At 37.4% G+C, this 18,425-nt stretch overlaps 2 protein-coding genes across 2 annotated transcripts in view; one reads left to right on the forward strand and one right to left on the reverse strand.

Annotated features, from left to right (window-relative positions):
* The window catches only part of LOC136028852 (centromere-associated protein E-like), a 76,382-nt gene that overhangs the window by 49,244 nt on the left and 8,713 nt on the right, over positions 1-18,425 (reverse strand). The window lies entirely within an intron of this gene.
* Positions 13,906-18,366, forward strand: LOC136029601 (inversin-like). The gene is made up of 2 exons (XM_065708104.1): positions 13,906-14,267; positions 17,781-18,366. Exons 1-2 carry the CDS (start codon positions 13,906-13,908, stop codon positions 18,364-18,366), a joined length of 948 nt encoding a protein of 315 aa, XP_065564176.1.

The raw sequence follows: 18,425 nt of genomic DNA on the forward strand, positions 1-18,425 counted from the left end.
AAAACTAAAAAAAACTAAAAAAAAAAACACTCAAAGAGAAATTGTAGACCGGGACACAAATGACGACCGAGACAGAAGGAATATAAATGACGACCGGGAACCTCAAAGAGAAATTACAGACTGGGACACCCGGACACAAATCACGACCAGGACACAGGGAATATAAATGACGACCGGGACACAGGGACCAAAACTACAACGGGGACACCGGGGGCACAGGCGGGATATATAAATGACGACCAGTACACTGGGATTGTTCGAACAGAAATTACAGACCGGGACACTGGGATACAAATAACGACCGGGACACAGGGAATATAAATGACGACCAGGACACTCAAAGAGAAATTACAAACTGGGACGCCGGGATACAAATGACGACCGCGACACGGGGAATATAAATGACGACCGGGACACAGGGACACATCATTAGAATAATGAGGTATAGATCTGAATACGGATTGTTTTTCCAATGGACAATTATATGTTGCATGTTCAAGAGTCAGTAAACCTGACAATCCATTTATATGCACAGACAATGGGACAGCGAAGAATGTTGTATATTCGCATAGCGTGCCGAGGAATCACAAGAATAGCAAGAAAACAGGCTTGCGACTGATAGAGAAACTAAGAAAAGAAAGCGTGCCGAGGAATCCCTTCGTTGTCAAACACCTTTGGTCCTCAGTTTCATCGATTATGAGCAAGCTTTTTATTTTGTTTATAGAAGAGCGTTAACAAAGGACTTATTGTTATATGGTATACCAGAAAAAAACATTAAAGTTATTCGTGCTATGTACGAGAATAAAACTGCTGCGATTAAGATGGGAAATGAGGTTAGCAACTGGTTTTGTATTAAATCAGGAGTTAAGCAGGGTTGTGTTCTATCTTCCTTTATGTGAACAATTTTGATAGAGTTTTCCTTAAGGAGCACAGGAAAGGCCATTGGAGACCACGGAATCAAATAGGGAGGAAAAACGCTCCTGGACTTAGATTATGTTGATGATTTAAGCATATTAGATGAACGTGTGAGTAAAATGAATCAATTTTTAGAGGTTTTGCAAGTTCAGGGTGCTAAAATAGGCTTGAAAATTAATGTTAAGAAGACTGTTACTAAGGCTAGGAATAAGTGAGGATGAAGAGGTGACATTAGGTAACGAAAAGATTGATCAGGTCGTGAGCTTCACTTACCTTGGTAGTATTATTAGTAAATATGGTGGAAGCAGTGAAGATGTTAAAAGTAGAATAGCTAAGGCTCAGGATTTTTTTTCACAGCTAAAAAAAAGTTTGGAAGAATAGAAAGATAAGTCTGTAATATAAGATTAGAATATTGGAAGCTAAAGTGATGACAGTGGTCAAATATGGCTTTGAAGCATGGGCACCCTGAAAAGCAGATGAAAATTTACTAGATGTTTTCCAGAGAAATTGTTTACTGTAGAAATTGAAAAATGTAGTTCAATCCCACTTTCTAGGGCTGTAATGAAAAAAAGGTTGAGATGGCTAGGCCACGTTCTACGGATGAAGGATGAAATATTACTGAAGATTTTTCCTTTTTGGCCAACTGTCTGGGTCTACATGGAAAGCAGGTCGTCCTTGTCTGGGTTGGGAGGATATCATAAATAAAGATTTAAAGGATATGGGAACTTCCTGGGAGGCTGTAAAGAGGGAGGCTTTTAATAGATTAGGTTGGAGGAGGAGCGTGCGTAGCTGTGTTGGCCTCAGCTGGCTTGGTGCTGCAGTGAGTTATTAGTAATATTTTACTAACATCGTGCTCTCCTTCAGCTCCTACAGAGCTATGGGAGAAATATACATCGAAAATAGCCGAGCATATAATCAATCAAAAACGGTTAGACACGTCAGATATGACCTTTGATTTTACATCAGAAATTTATAACTACACTTTAGTTATTATTGAAGATTTGTGCGCATGTATGGCAAACAACCCTCTTCAGGATTTGGGAGTGCCTTCACCTAATCGTAACGCTGCTGTTTCGACGTGTGTAGAATTGGATCGTGAACAAAGTTATAACACGAGTTACACAAAACCAAAGTTCCCAAAGTTTGGGAATTCCAAACATTTTCGCTGCTCCCACCATTTTTACTAAAAATACTACCAAGGTAACTGAAGCTCCCAACCTGATCAATCTTTTCGTTACCTAATGTCACCTGTTCATCTTCACTTATTCCTATCCTTAGTGACTTAGTCTTCTTAACATTAATTTTCAAGCCTATTTTAGCACCCTGAACTAGTAAAAATTCATCCAATATTGCTCACACTTTCATCTAATATGCTTAAATCATCAGCATAATTTAAGTCCAGGAACTTCTTCCTCCCCATTTGATTCCATGGTCTCCGATTGCCTTTCCTGTGCTCCTTAAAACAAAGTCCATCAAAATGATTAATATGAAGGGGGATAGAACACAACCCTGCTTAACTCCTGATTTAATACAAAACCAGTTGCTAACCTCATTTCCTTTCTTACCCGCAGCAGCATTATTCTCGTACATAGCGCTAATCACTTTAATGTACTTTTCTGGTATACCATATAACGATAAGACCTTTTTTAACGCTGTTCTATCAAAATAATCGAAAGCTTGCTCATAATCGATAAAACTAAGGACCAAAGGAGTTTGGAAACGATAGGACTTCTCAATTTTTAACCTAAGAGTCAAAACATGGTCGACACATCCTCTACCTTTTCTAAAACCGCATTGTTCTTCCCTTGGAACTTTTTCTACAGCATGTCTCAGTCTAAAAAGTATCATATTACTCAGTAATTTCCTACCTACAGAGACCAGACTAATGCCTCGATAATTACAACACTCACTCTTGTCACCTTTCATATACAGTGGTTTAACTAAGGTTTTCCTAAAATCATTGGGTACTTCCCCTTTTTCAAAAATCATGTTCATAATCTTCAGTAGCTTATTCCTAACCTCAGAGCCACCATATTTAAGAAACTCATTAATCATACTATCAGCACCTGGGGCTTTATTATTTTTTAATCATTTTAGTACTGTCGCTAATTCTTCCTCACTAAACAAATCTTCCTTCACATCCAAGGTATCACAAACTTTTTCATTTTCATCTATATCTTTTCCTGCAACTTTATCTCGGTTTAGCACATTTTCAAAATGTTCCACCCATCTTTCTTTAACTTTTTTCTTGTCACTAATTGTGGTCCCATTTCTATCTTTAACTGGGACTAGTCCAGATTGGTTACTCCCTTTCAATTTATTAACATGCCAGTATAATATTTTACTATTATGCCGTCTAGCCGCATCTTCCAGATCCTCAGCAATTTTATCCATCGCCTCCACTTCACATTTCATTAGTTCATATTTTAATGCTTTCTCCACTTTCTTTACATTCCTTTTGTTTTCATACAACCTATCACTCAGATAATTCTTATACAAACCCCTTCTACTCTCTATTATACCTAAAGCTTTTTCACTAATATTCCCAGTTGCAGTCTTAGCACTCTTCCCTAGGACACCATCAGCAACTTCACAAATTGTTTTTCTGAAATTATTCAATCCATCTTCCACATTGTCAAATTTTAAACCCTCAAGTTTAGTATTCAACTGTTCCTGAAATATTTTTTTTCTCAAATTTTCATTTTGAAGTCTACCAACATCATAACCTTCTGGGAGGGAGTTACTCTTCCAAAATTTCAGCTTTAAATTAACCTTAGATACTACTAGATGGTGATATTTACTTTTAACATCAATAACGGCACTCCTATACACCCTAGTATCTTGTATTGATCCTGCTAGTCTTCTGTTTACAATAACATAATCAAACAGGTTTGCTGTCTTACCATCACTTGAATACCATGTCAACTTATGGGCCATTTTGCGACCGAACACCGTATTGGTGGGGGCGCTTCGCACCCATCCCCCCAAACCCCCCCGCGTGCGAAAGTCGTTACGCGACATATTAGTTACGCGCCATTGTAGTTGTGTCCCTGTTTACCACCTATGAATATAGATAGATTTATATATGTGTTTTGAACTACGTAAAACTTGCGAATATACAACATTCTTGGCTTTCCAATTGTCTGTGTATATACAAAGTCTTATGTACTTATAATGACGTCATATACAAACGCTCTTTTTACAAACAAACAAACATGCATGCACACAACTCGTTTTTAGACAGATAGATCGATAGATAGATACAATACAAATTAACTGCGTAAAACTTGTGAATATACAACATTCTTCGCTGTCAAATTGTCGCTGCATATAAATAGATTGTCAGGTTTACCGACCCTCGAACATGCAACGTACAATTGTCCATGGGAAAAACAATCAGTATTAAGATATATACCACATTTTTCTAATGATTGACATTGAGCTTTGTTGATGGTGATTGCAAATGCTAATAGAATTGAGAATTGCAATCTTTTAAATTGAAAAGGCAGATCCGATGGAATCATGGGAATGCGAGGAATAAGAACAATCTCACCCTCAAAAGGCCCTGTCAAGATTGTGGCCTTTATTACCTTTTCCATTGTTTTTTTTTACGGGAAGTCGCTTGCCATTGCAAAGCTTTGGTGGGTTGATATTTCTTAACAGTATTATTGGTACGCCTATTTTTAATTGTAGCACGTGTGGTGGAAACCCTGAAAGATCCACGGAATTTAAAAATTCAAATGGATAATTAACCGCCTCATTTGTTTCCAAAACTGTGTCGACGGACATATAAAGGACTGCCTGGTCTCGAATCGCGGTCAAAACAATATTAATGATTTCGTGGACGTCTATATTTTTGGGTGCAAGAATCGCTCTTTCACTTAGCCATTTAATATTTTTATAATTGTTTAGAATATTCGGAAATACTTTTTCAATCAATTCATTTTTGGAAGTCACTAAATTACAGAATTCAGCAGGTAGTTGTATACGTCCTGAAATTGAGTCTACTGGGAGCTTTCCGTTTCCCATTGCCAGCAATTGATCTGAAAATGTTTGACCGGAGTCATCGTTTTGCAATCGGAAACGCATATTTGTAGTTAATTTTAATGCCTTTACGTGTAACCATAAATTAGAGTTTTTCAGGCAAGCATTCATTTCGTCTGCAGGGATTGATCTAGGTATTATAGGTAATGTTTGCCTGAAATCTCCCGCAAGCAATGTTAATGTGCTGCCACCCCTTATCGACATTTTCATCAGGTATTTCAACGGAAGTCACATCATCAATTTTGATAGAAGTAATTTTATAATGTAGCCAGATTAGTATATGTACGTGTGGCAAACCTCGTTTTTACCATTCCACTGAGTACATCCAGCATCGCAGTGACCCAAACACTTCAAGTTTTACTATGTAGTTTATCAGTGATTTCAACTTTTGCCGGAAGACACGGGCCGTAATGTCATGTCTATGAACCACCGATTGTCCTTGAAGTAACAGCTGCTGTATCTCGTCCCAAGATTGATTACATGTAAATGTAATAAATAAATATGGACGACCATAGAGACGAACATACGCAATAGCATCTTGAGCATTTTTATGCATATGACGGGGACTGCCAGCTTATGACGAAGGTAAAATCGTTAATGTTCCAACGTTTGTGATATTACCGTCATTTACAACTGCATATTGCAAATGAATGTATTGTTCAGAGCGAAGCTTGGTCTGATTCAGATGGATATAGCAAACGTTCTGATTCAATTTTTGCATACATATCAACGACGTATTGGTGAAACAATTGACGGCATTTTAAAATATAATTGTCTTCATCCTGCCGAATCATTAGTCTATAGGAATAATAATGCACTGCACTGCATTTCTTATTCATTTCTTTGTTAGTGGCTGGATTCATCATTTTAATATAAAAATAATAGCCGTCGGCTCCATCCCAAAAAATGATAGGATATTGTAGGGCATCGTAGCATCGATGAGTTTCAGCAATTCTTGCCAACTGAGCGTTTCGCTTATGAAGAATAATATCTCGAGGTAAAAACTGATCACCGACCATAACGATTGCCACTTCATCGATAGTTGGAGCATTGTATCTGCGCACATGTTGACCAGGAGGCGTTTTGTCAGTGGAAATAACAATTTTATGCGTATCAGTAGGCATCAAATCGATGGCTGTTTTGAACAGACGCACTAAATTATTATTTTCGTGGAAAAGATGTTGCAACTGAGAAACGATTGTCCTTTCAACGTTGGGAGAAATTTCGCAACGTGCATTCAATTCAGAATTTCTATCACTGATGAAGTACAATTGTAAAAATTTATGATTTTCACCTGAGAATGGTAGAAGGGACCCTGCTCTATGATAACTTTGCCCTTTTACTTTGAAAGTAGGCATAAATTGATCTGGATTTTTGATTTGGGCACCAAACGACGTCATTTGGAAACGTGAGTTATATTTTCTGATCTGTGATAAAAAACGCTTAGATTCTGACGTAGTTCCAGTAAGCAGTCTTCAATGGCTCTGGTGGTGCAGCCAATAGAGGAAGTTTAACTTTTCCTGAGGCGCAACACATTCCCATTGTTTCACCATTGAATTTCAAGGCCTTGAAATAGGGACAGATTTTAGACATAGTCCCGATTTGAACACATCTACTCAAGCTATAATCATCGACTGGGCTGTACCTGAATGCCAGGCGATAATTTTCAGGTTGCTCTTGTGATTCCTCGGCACGCTTTCCTTTGTTACCTTTTCTATCAGCCGCAAGCCTGTTTTCTTGCTGCTCTTGTGATTCCTCGGCACGCCTTCTTTTTTCACTTTCTCTTTTAGCAGCAAGTCTGGTTTCGCGTTGTTCTTGTGATTCCTCGGCACGCTATCTGTTCTTACTTTCTCTATCAGCCGCAACCCTGTTTTCTTGCTGTTCTTGTGATTTCTCGGCATGCCTTCTTTTTTCACTTTCTCTTTTAGCAGTAAGTCTGGTTTCGCGTTGCTCTTGTGATTCCTCGGCACGCTTTCTTTTCTTACTTTCTCTATCAGCAGCAAGTTTTTTGGCATAGACTCTTTGAGCAGCTTTCGGTCGTTGACATTTTAGGTTCTTCAGTCATTTTACAATTAAACAATTTCCCGTGAACAAATGTCTTAAATACCTTTAATGACGTCATCGTCATAATGACGACATGACGACCTGATGACAAGACGTCACTCGAAACACAGACACATAGACAACTTATTTATATATATATACTAGCTGTTGGGGTGGCGCTTCGCGCCACCCCAACACCTAGTTGGTGGGGGCGCTTCGCGCCCCCACCAACTAGACCAACTAGACTCAACCCCACCAACTATATATATATATATATATATATATATATATATGTATATGTTTTTAACTACGTAAAACTTGCGAATATACAACATTCTTTGCTGTCCCATTGTCTGTGCATATAAATAGATTGTCAGGTTTACCGACTCTTGAACATGCAACATATAATGGTCCATGGGAAAACAATCCGTATTCAGATCTATACCTCATGATTCTAATGATTGCCCTTGAGCTTTGTTGATGGTGATTGCTAATCGACCATTCCCTGAGTCGCCATCGTCATTTATATATCCCCCTGTGCACCCCGGCGTCCCCTTTGTAGTTATGTCCCTGTGTCCCGGTCGTCATTTATATTCCCTGTGTCCCGGTCGTCATTTGTGTCCCGGTGTTCCAGTCTGTGATTTCTCTTTGAGTGTCCCGGGCGTCATTTATATTCCTTGTGTCCCGGTCGTCATTCATATCCCCCTGTGCCCCCCGGCGTCCCCATTGTAGTTGTGTCCCTGTGTCCCGGTCGTCATTTATATTCCCTGTGTCCCGGTCGTCATTTGTATCCCGGTGTCCCGGTCTGTATATACACTCGTTTTTTAGTTTTGTTTTTCTCCTTTATTTTTTTCCTTTTTTCTTTTTTTTCTTTTTTAGTTTATTTAGATTTTTAGATTTTTTAGTTTTTTTATTAGTTTTTAGTTTTTTTGTAGTTTTTACCATTTTTTTAGTTTTTTTAGTTTTTTTTTTTACTTATGTCCTGGTCGTCATTTATACTCCCAGTGTCCCGGTCGTCATTTGTGTCTCGGTGCTTTGTTGATTGCTAATTTATATTATATTTATATTTATATTTTTTATATTTATTAATATTTTTTTAGTTTTCTTTTTCTCTTATTTTTCAGTTTTTTCCTTTTTTTTAGTTTTTTCTTTTTTAGTTTTTAGTTTTTTTTTGTTTTTTACCTTTTTTTAGTTTTTTTAGTTTTTTTTTAGTTTTTTAGCTTTTTTAGTTTTTTTATTAGTTTTTAGTTTTTTTTTAGTTTTTGCCTTTTTTTAGTTTTTTCAGTTTTTTTTAGTTTTTAGTTTTTTACCTTTTTTTAGTTTTTTTAGTTTTTTAGCTTTTTTAGTTTTTTTTCTTTTTAGTTTTTTTGTAGTTTTTACCTTTTTTAGTTTTTTTTCTTCTTTTGTATTAGTGTGAAATAATTCAGACGTCATATGCGGACAAACACGACGTCACTCGACAGACAGACAGACAGACATAACCCACAAACAACTTATTTTTATATATATTTATTCATATTTTTTTAGTTTTCTTTTTCTCTTTTATTTTTCAGTATTTCCTTTTTTTTAGTTTTTTTCTTTTTTAGTTTTTAGTTTTTTTTTAGTTTTTTACCATTTTTTAGTTTTTTTAGTTTTTTAGCTTTTTTAGTTTTTTTATTAGTTTTTATTTTTTTTGTAGTTTTTGCCTTTTTTTCAGTTTTTTTTAGTTATTAGATTTTTACCTTTTTTTATTTTTTTTTAGTTTTTTAGCTTTTTTAGTTTTTTTTTCTTTTTAGTTTTTTTTGTAGTTTTTACCTTTTTTAGTTTTTTTCTTCTTTTGTATTAGTGTGAAATAATTCAGACGTCATATGCGAACAAACATGACGTCACCTGATCCACAGATCCACACACAGACAACTTATTTTTATATATATAGATATATATATATATCTATACTAGCTGTTGGGGTGGCGCTTCGCGCCCCCCCCGCGCGCGTAAGTCGTTACGCGCCATATTAGTTACGCGCCATTGTAGTTGTGTCCCTGTGTCCCACCTGTGAATATAGATAGATTTATATATGTGTTTCGAAACTACGTAAAAATTGCGAATATACAACATTCTTGGCTTTCCCATTGTCTGTGCATATACAAAGCCGTATGTACTAATAATGACGTCATATGCAAACGCTCTTTTTACAAACAAACAAACATGCATACACACAACTCGTTTTTATATAGATAGATAGATAGATAGATACAGTACAAATTAACTGCGTAAAACTTGTGAATATACAACATTCTTCGCTGTCCAATTGTCGCTGCATATAAATAGATTGTCAGGTTTACCGACCCGCGAACATGCAGCGTACAATTGTCCATGGGAAAAACAATCAGTATTAAGATCTATACCACATTTTTCTAATGATTGACCTTGAGCTTTGTTAATGGTGATTGCAAATGCTAATCGAATTGGGAAGTGCAATCTTTTAAATTGAAAAGGCAGATCCGTTGGAATCATGGGAATGCGAGGAATAAGAACAGCCTCACCCTCAAAAGGCCCTGTCAAGATTGTGGCCTCTATTAGGTTTTCCATTGTTTTATTTTACAGCAAGTCGTGTGCCATTGCAAAGCTTTGGTGGGTTAATATTTCTTAAAAGTATTATTGGTACGCCTATTTTTAGTTGTAGCACGTTTGGTGGAAACCCTGAAGGATCTATGGAATTTAAAAATTCAGATGGATAATTAACCGCTTTATTTGGTTCCAAAACTGTGTCGACTGACTTGTAAAGGACTGCCTGGTCTCGAATCTTGGTCAAAACAATATTGTTGATTTCGTGGACGTCTATATTTTTGGGTGCGAGAATCGCTCTTTCACTTAGCCATTTATTATTTTTATAATTTTTTAGAATATTCGGAAATACTTTTTCAATCAATTCATTTTTGGACGTCACTAAATTACAGAAATCAGCAGGTAGTTGTATACGTCCTGAAATTGAGTCTACTGGGAGCTTTTCGTTTCCAATTGCCAGCAATTGATCTGAAAATGTTTGACCAGAGTCCTGCGAATATACAACATTCTTGCAAGAATCGCTCTTTCACTTAACCATTTATTATTTTTATAATTTTTTAGAATATTCGGAAATACTTTTTCAATCAATTCATTTCCCAAATAATAAGTTTGCATTGCTGCAATACTTTACCCATCCCAGATGATTTGGAAATATTGCATGTGGGAGTTTCTGTAGAATGCAAATTCAGAGGCAATTTCAAAGCGGAATGAGCAGTTGTTCCACCAGGTAGTAACGTTTCGGCTATTCCAGACAGCGCAATTGCCAACGCTATGTCATTTTTTGATCGAATTGACGCCAGAATCAATTTTATCACAAACGTTTTACCAGCACCTCCAGGCGCATCTAAAAAGAAGACTTCTCCAACGTTGTTATCTACAAAATGCATTATTTTATCATAAATGACTTTTTGTGTAACTTTGGTTTTGTGTAACTCGTGTTGTAACTTTGTTCACGATCCAATTCTACACACGTCGAAACAGCAGCGTTACGATTCGGTGAAGGCACTCCCAAATCCTGAAGAGGTTTGTTTTCCATACATGCGCGCAAATCTTCAATAATAACTAAAGTGTAGTTATAAATTTCTGATGTAAAATCAAAGGTCATATCTGACGTCTCTAACCGTTTTTGATTGAGTATATGCTCGGGTATTTTCGATTTATATTTCTCCCATAGCTCTGTAGGAGCTGAAGGAGAGCACGATGTTAGTATACTATTACTAATAACTCACTGCAGCACCAAACCAGCTGAGGCCAACACAGCTACGCACGCTCCTCCTCCAACCTAATCTATTAAAAGCCTCCCTCTTTACAGCCTCCCAGGAAGTTCCCATTTCCTTTAAATCTTTATTTATGATATCCTTCCAACCCAGACAAGGACGACCTGCTTTCCATGTAGCCCCAGACAGTTGGCCAAAAAGGACAATCTTCGGTAATCTTTCATCCTTCATCCGTAGAACGTGGCCTAGCCATCTCCACCTTTTTTTCATTATATCCCTAGAAAGTGGGATTGAACCACATTTTTTGTAAAACCTACTTTTTGAAATACGGTCAGTCAGCCGCGTACTCAGAACAATCCGTAGGCAATTTCTCTGGAAAATATCTATTAAATTTTCATCTGCTTTTCGGGGCACCCATACTTCAGAGCCATATTTGACCACTGTCATCACTTTAGCTTCCAATATTCTAATCTTGTTTTACAGACTTATCTTTCTATTCTTCCAAACTTTTTTTTTAGCTGTGAAAAAACATCCTGAGCCTTAGCTATTCTACTTTTAACATCTTCACTGCTTCCACCATATTTACTAATATTACTACCAAGGTAAGTGAAGCTCCCAACCTGATCAATCTTTTCGTTACCTAATGTCACCTCTTCATCTTCACTTATTCCTAGCCTTAGTGACTTAGTCTTCTTAACATTAATTTTCAAGCCTATTTTAGCACCCTGAACTCGCAAAACCTCTAAAAATTCATTCATTTGGCTCACACGTTCATCTAATATGCTTAAATCATCAGCATAATCTAAGTCCAGGAGCGTTTTCCCTCCCTATTTGATTCCCTGGTCTCCAATTGCCTTTCCTGTGCTCCTTAAGGAAAAGTCTATCAAAATTGTTCACATAAAAGGGGATAGAACACAACCCTGCTTAACTCCTGATTTAATACAAAACCAGTTGCTAACCTCATTTCCCACCTTAACCGCAGCAGTTTTATTCTCGTACATAGCACAAACCACTTTAATGTTTTTTTCTGGTATACCATATAACAATAAGTCCTTTGTTAACGCTCTTCTATAAACAAAATAAAAAGCTTGCTCGTAATCGATGAAACTGAGGACCAAAGGGGCTTGACAACGAAGGGACTTCTCAATTATTAACCTAAGAGTGAAAACTTGGTCGACACATCCTCTACCATTTCTAAAACCGCATTGTTCTTCCCTTAAAATTCTGTCTACAGCATATCTCAGTCCAAAAAGTATCTTATTACTCAGTAATTTGCTACCAACAGAGACCAGACTCATGCCACGATAATTACGACACTCTCTCTTGTCACCTTTCTTATACAGTGGCTTAATTAAGGTTTTCCTAAAATCATTGGGTACTTCCCCTTTTCCAAAAATCATGTTCATAATCTTCAGTAGCTTATTCTTAACCTCAGAGCCACCATATTTAAGAAACTCATTAATTATACTATCAGCACCTGGAGCCTTATTATTTGTTAATCCTTTTAGTATTGTCGCTAATTCTTCCTCACTAAACAAATATTCCTTCACATCCAAGGTATCACAAACTTTTATATTTTCATCTATATCTTTTTCTAAAAACTGTATCTCGGTTTAGCATATTCTCAAAATGTTCCACCCATCTTTCTTTAAATTTTCCTTATCACTAATCGTGGCCCCATTTCTATCTTTAACTGTGACTAGTCCGGATTGGCCACTCCCTTTCAATTTATTTACATGCCACTATAATATATACAATTATGGCGTCTAGCCGCATCCTCCAGTTCCTCAGCAATTTTATCCATGGCCTCCAGTTCACATCTCCTTAGTTCATATTTTAATACTTTCTCCACTTTCTTTATATTCCTTTTGTTTTCATAAGACCTATCACACAGATAATTCTTATAAAAACCTCTTCTACTTTCTATCAAAGCTAAAGCTTTTTCACTAATATTGCTAGTTGCAGTCTTATCACTCTTCCCGAATACACCATCAGAAATTTCACAAATTTTTTTTCTGAAATTATTCCATCCATCTTCCATATTGTCAAATTTTAAACTCTCAAGTTTAGTGTTCAACTTTTCCTAGAAGTTTTTACTCAAATTTTAATCCTGGAGTCTACCAACATAAAAACGTTCCGAGAGGTAGTTACCCTTCCAAAATTTCAGGTTTAAATTAACATTAGACACTACTATATGGTGATCTTTACTTTTAACATCAACGATGTTAGGTTTATTCCAAACAATACACGAATTTCACTTGGAGTTGACGTTTTGCACACGTCATTGATGCAGTTATCCCAGTGTTGGTCATTCTCCAATATACTCAGAGCTTGGCAAGCATTACGGTAAGTGTCATGCATAGTACCGTTTACAGATCTAAAATACTCAAAGGAAGTCAGACCGGGTACATTCACCAGAAGCAGGCGGAGAATGAAGCATTCATGTTGATTTGGGACACCGGCACACAAATGACGACCGGGACACCAGGAAACGAGGAATATAAATGACGACCGGGACACTCAAAGAAAAATTACAGACTGAGACACCGGGACATAAATGACGACCGGAACACAGGGAATATAAACGACGACCGGGACACTCAAAGAGAAATTACAGACCGAGACACTGGGACACAAATGATGACAGGGAAACCAGGACACGACTACATGGAATTGTGTACGCAACTTGTGAATATACATCTTGTGAATATTACTACCTGATTTACTATTGCCCTTACTGACAACTATTGTGGCCCCACCCACGCATTTAGATGAAATTTGATCATTTCACCAGATGATGCCAGGTGAAAGACTTGTCTTGAATACCGTGTTGAATTTCATTTCACGGCCTAGAAATGCAGGTTGTTTAGCTGATAATATCGTAAAAATTGTTTGCGATTTTTACAAAGGAGAGATGTTAATTGAAGCAAAGAAGATTTTTTGGGCTGACGCCTCTATTACTAGGGTAACTGAGTGCCCCAAAGTGACTGATAATGTAAGCGATATGGTTCGAGCCTTTGATCTTTGTGACGAAAAAAAGATCAGCCTACCTCAGTATCTGATTTTCGAGCCAGATCAGATCCCATGTGTGCCAGGGGAGACAACAGCTACGTTAACTTGAAAGGTTAATGAACTCTACATGGAATTTAAAATCTTCACTGAACACCATAAAGTAAGGTCAGTCGTGCAAACTATTCCTGAAATAAAGCCTCCCCCACCCGCAAAACCTTCCTATTCAGTTATTGTGAAATATCCACCAAAAAACCTGAATAATCCTGACCCTCGAAAAGATTTCCTCGATAAAGCTTGTGGGGGTTCTCAGTGGGGGAAAAAGCTTCTGTTAGACAAGGGTGCCGCCAATACTTTGGCAGATGCATTAAGCAAAGCAGACCAATCCATTAATGCTAAAGTGAAGAGTCCTGCCTTTTTCGGTATAGTACGCCGAGTGCCTGACGGAACATCTAAAGTGACCTATGCGATCTTGCTAATAACCGTACAGAAGTTGTTCAGTTAGGAAGAACGAGGTCTTTTCGATTAAAGTTTGAGTCACGTGACCACCTAAAGTATGCCACTGAGAATCCCCTTGTTATTGGTTACGAGCGTCTACCCATAACTGAGTACAAGTTTTTGCCTACCCAGTGCTACAAATGCCAGTGCTACGGCCATACTGCAAATAACTGTAAAGCTTCCCCGAGATGCTCTAAATGCGCTGGTGACCACCAGAACTCCAAAGAATACACGTGTCAACTTGTCATGAAATTTGCTCTCTGTGGCTCCTCCGACCACCCCTGTTATTCGTATAAATGTCCAGAAGCACAGAAACTACTGCTTAAGAAATGAACAGTCAAACAAACACAAGTACAAGTACTGTACAAGATTTTACGTTTCTTACTAATTTATCACTTTGCAATAATGTTGTTTTTAATTATTACGATGACCAAAATAATCTTTTCACCAACACCTTAGCTAGCCCGATAGCCCTTTAAACCAAATTAACTGTAAATATCTCGACACTTTTGATTTTGTGAAAAATGTGAAACCTAAGCTAATGGAAGAGACCAAACTTAATATAATTTGCTTTAATATAATTAGTATACAGGATAAGTGGGCTAATTTTAACAAATGGTTACTGCCCTTTCGACGTAATTGGAATAACGGAGACGTGGCTTTCAGAAATTGATGATACTAATGAATTTTCCCTCACTGGCTTTCAAGCTATTCATATTGAAAGAAAATTAACCAAGTCCTCTGGTGGCATTTCTCTTTACATCCGATCAAGTCTAAAATTCACCAGACTATTAGACTGTAAATTCTTGTTCTCGCAACCTATAAATAATAGATGCATTTATTCAATAATCGTCGACATAAGTTTAGACGAGAATTCTTCTATTTTTTCGTTATTTTATAAACCACCCTAATTTCCGACACCTTTCTTTTGTAATCTGTTTGATGATTTTTCTAGTTTTATTAATTTACCACAAAAGAAGGCAATAGTTTTTGGGGACTTAAATTGTAATTTATTAAACGTTAGAAATAACATTGATTGTAATACCTTCTTTGAAAAATTTACCTCAAGTGGTCTTCTTCCCACAATTTTTTTCCTACTAGAGTTGATCCCATGAGGTCTGCCGCTACTTTAATTGATAACATTTTTGTATCCACTTCCCTGGGAAACCACCTGTCCTCCAAAATAATATTTTCTGACCTCTCAAATCACTTTCCAATCTATTTTTCCTTACCCTCCCTATCAGCTACTCAACCCCGGAGAACTATTACCCCTACGTCTAATAGAATATATAATACTGTGAATATGAACCGGTTCACGGATTGTTTGAAATCCTTCGACTGGTCCAAGACTTTGGATTGTCAGGATGTTAATTCAGCCACAAGTAGTTTTACACAGAGATTGAGTGATCTTATCAGTTCAACCTTTCCAGTTCGTAAATCAAACTGAAAAACTACCCATATACGCGCCTGGATGTCAAATAGCCTGATAATCTCTTCATACCGAAAAAATGACCTACATAAGTTAGCTTGCAAAACCAGTAGCGTTATTGACCTGACTAAATAAAAAATACAAAAAATATATACCAAACTCATCCGGGAAGCAAAGAAAAATTATTATTATTCAAAAATCTCTCACAGCAAACGGAACTTGCAAAAAATTTGGTCTACAATAAATGAAATTCTTTAAAAAAAAAGGAATTCAAGATCTGCTCCTATTAACCTTAGGGACATCATTGGCAGATTAATTGACCCACTTTCAGTACCGGATGCTTTTAATAACTATTTCACTAATATTCCAAATGCTAACTCCTGTTCCTGCTCACGGTCAGTACACCCTAGCAAGAATCCCAGATCCATATTTTTCTCTCCAACTGATCGCAAAGAGGTGCTTCAAGTTATTGAATCTCTCTCTAATAGTAGTACACCTGACTTCTTTGGTATAAATAATAATCTTCTTAGGACCGTATCTTCCTATGTTTGTGAACCGATTGTGCACATAGCAAACCTGTTTATGACCAATGGAGTCTTCCCAGAAATATTTAAATCAGCAATTGTTATCCGGATTCATAAAAAAGGCGGTCGGTCTGAGATAAGCAATTATCTTCCAATCTTACTTCTCCCAGTTATATCTAAGGTGCTCGAGAGAATTATATTCCGACGTCTTTCTCCCTTTGTATTTGGGAATCATTCATCAAATTCGTTGATTTCTCCTCATCAATATGGCTTCCGTGCCAATTTTTCAACTGCTCATGCACTAATAGACGCCACACAGTTTATACGTTCCCAACTTGACCTTAAAAATACTGTATTGGGCTTATTTCTGGATTTTTCAAAGGCCTTTGACATGGTTGATCACAGTGTTTTATTAAGTAAACTCAATAACCTAGAGATTCGTGGAGATCCTTTCTCATGGTTCGGCTCTTATCTCTCTGGTAGAGTACAGAGTGTGAGACTGGGCGGGGTGACTTCACATCCCCTACCTGTCTGGAGGGGCATCCCATAGGGCTCTGTTCTTCGTCCAATACTTTTTCTCCTTTATGTTAATGATTTGATTACGGACCTGAGTCCATCAGTGCACCCAGTACTTTTTGCTGACGATAGCAACTTTTTCATCACCGGTCCTAATTTACCATCCGTTGTCACCTCTACTCAAACCCTTCTGAATAGATTACAGGAGTGGTGTCTCGTTAACTGCATGACCATTAACAGCAAGAAAAGTCAGGTGGTATTATTTCGAAACCCTTACAAAAAAAAATGAAGCTCAGCCAGCACTTGGCCTAAAATATTCTACCAATCTCCTCCCGCAGGTCAAAGTTGCCAAGTTTCTTTGTGTCCACACAGACTCCTGCCTATCATTTGCAACACATGTGTCCTATATCAGAGCCATAATTTTGCGACAGGTAAGTATGATTAATCGTGTGAATTATTTTCTTCCTCCCGATATCCTTGTCACCCTTTATTATTCTTTATTTGCCCATATATCGCATACTGCGGATCTGTATGGGGCAATACTTATCCTTCAGTTACCAATAAATTAAAATCTGCTCAAAACCGCGCCGTCAAAGAAGTTTTTTGGTTGCCACGACTATATCCCACCAAGGACTTGTGCTCCGATTTTGGTATTATATCTTTTAAACAAATCATCAAAAAATTAAATCTATCCCTTGCATACTCCGCTTACTATAAAAATCTTCCTCCCCACTTTTTATCTTATTTTAATAGTAATAAATCTAAAGGCCACTGGCTCCGTTCATCCAACAGTTCCTTCATTGTCCCCAGGTGTATCTCTAGTTCCACCCAACGATCCCCAATTTATAAATCTATAATTCAATGGAATTTAATACCCTCCAGTGTCGAGTGTCGGGCAAGTATTCGAATAACTTAAATCTACGTTAAAGACTAGTAGGACGAAACAGCTTTGCATTATATGGCTGAAAGAGGCACATTGGATATTTTTCAGCTGCTCAACAATAGAGGCGACCCAAATATACAGGACTCTTTCTAAAGGACAGCTTTGCACTTGGTTGCTGAAACAGGCAAATTGGATATTTGTCAGCTGCTGCTAAGCAATGGGGCAGACCTGAATCTGAACAATAGTGATATAGGGAAAGCTTTGCATTATGCTGCTGAAAGAGCCAGACGGGATATTTGTCAACTAGTGCTCAACAATATTGGCGACCCTAATATACAGGACTTTTTCAAAAGGACAGCTTTGCAATTTGCTGCTGAAAGAGGCACATTGGATACTTTTCAGATGCTGCTAAGTAATGGGGCACACCCGAATCTGAAGGACAGTGATAAAGGGAATGCTTTGCATTATGCTGCTGAAAGAGGCACACTGGATATTTGTCAGCTGCTGCTCAACAATATTGGCGACCCTAATATACGGGACTTTTTCAAAAGGACAGTTTTGCATGTTGCTGCTGAAAGAGGCACATTGGATATTTGTCACCTGCTGCTAAGCAATGGGGCACACCCGAACCTGAAGGATAGTTATAAAAGGAATGCTTTGCATTATGCTGCTGAAAGAGGCACACTGGATATTTGTCAGTTACTGCTGAGCAATAGAGCTGACCCAAACGTTAAAGACTAGTACGACGAAACAGCTTTGCATTATGGTGCTGAAAAAGGCACACTGGATATTTGTCAGCT

Source organism: Artemia franciscana, chromosome 7, assembly GCF_032884065.1.
Source record: "Artemia franciscana chromosome 7, ASM3288406v1, whole genome shotgun sequence".
In the NCBI taxonomy this organism is placed as follows: Eukaryota; Metazoa; Arthropoda; class Branchiopoda; order Anostraca; family Artemiidae; genus Artemia; species Artemia franciscana.

Excerpts from the sequence above, each read along its gene's own strand:
- LOC136029601 (XM_065708104.1), top strand. The coding sequence starts at position 13,906 with ATGGAATTTAAAATCTTCACTGAACACCATAAAGTAAGGTCAGTCGTG. Across the intron at positions 14,268-17,780 it reads TTGCTAATAACCGTACAGAA|GACAGCTTTGCACTTGGTTG; the intron begins GTTGTTCAGTTA and ends CTCTTTCTAAAG.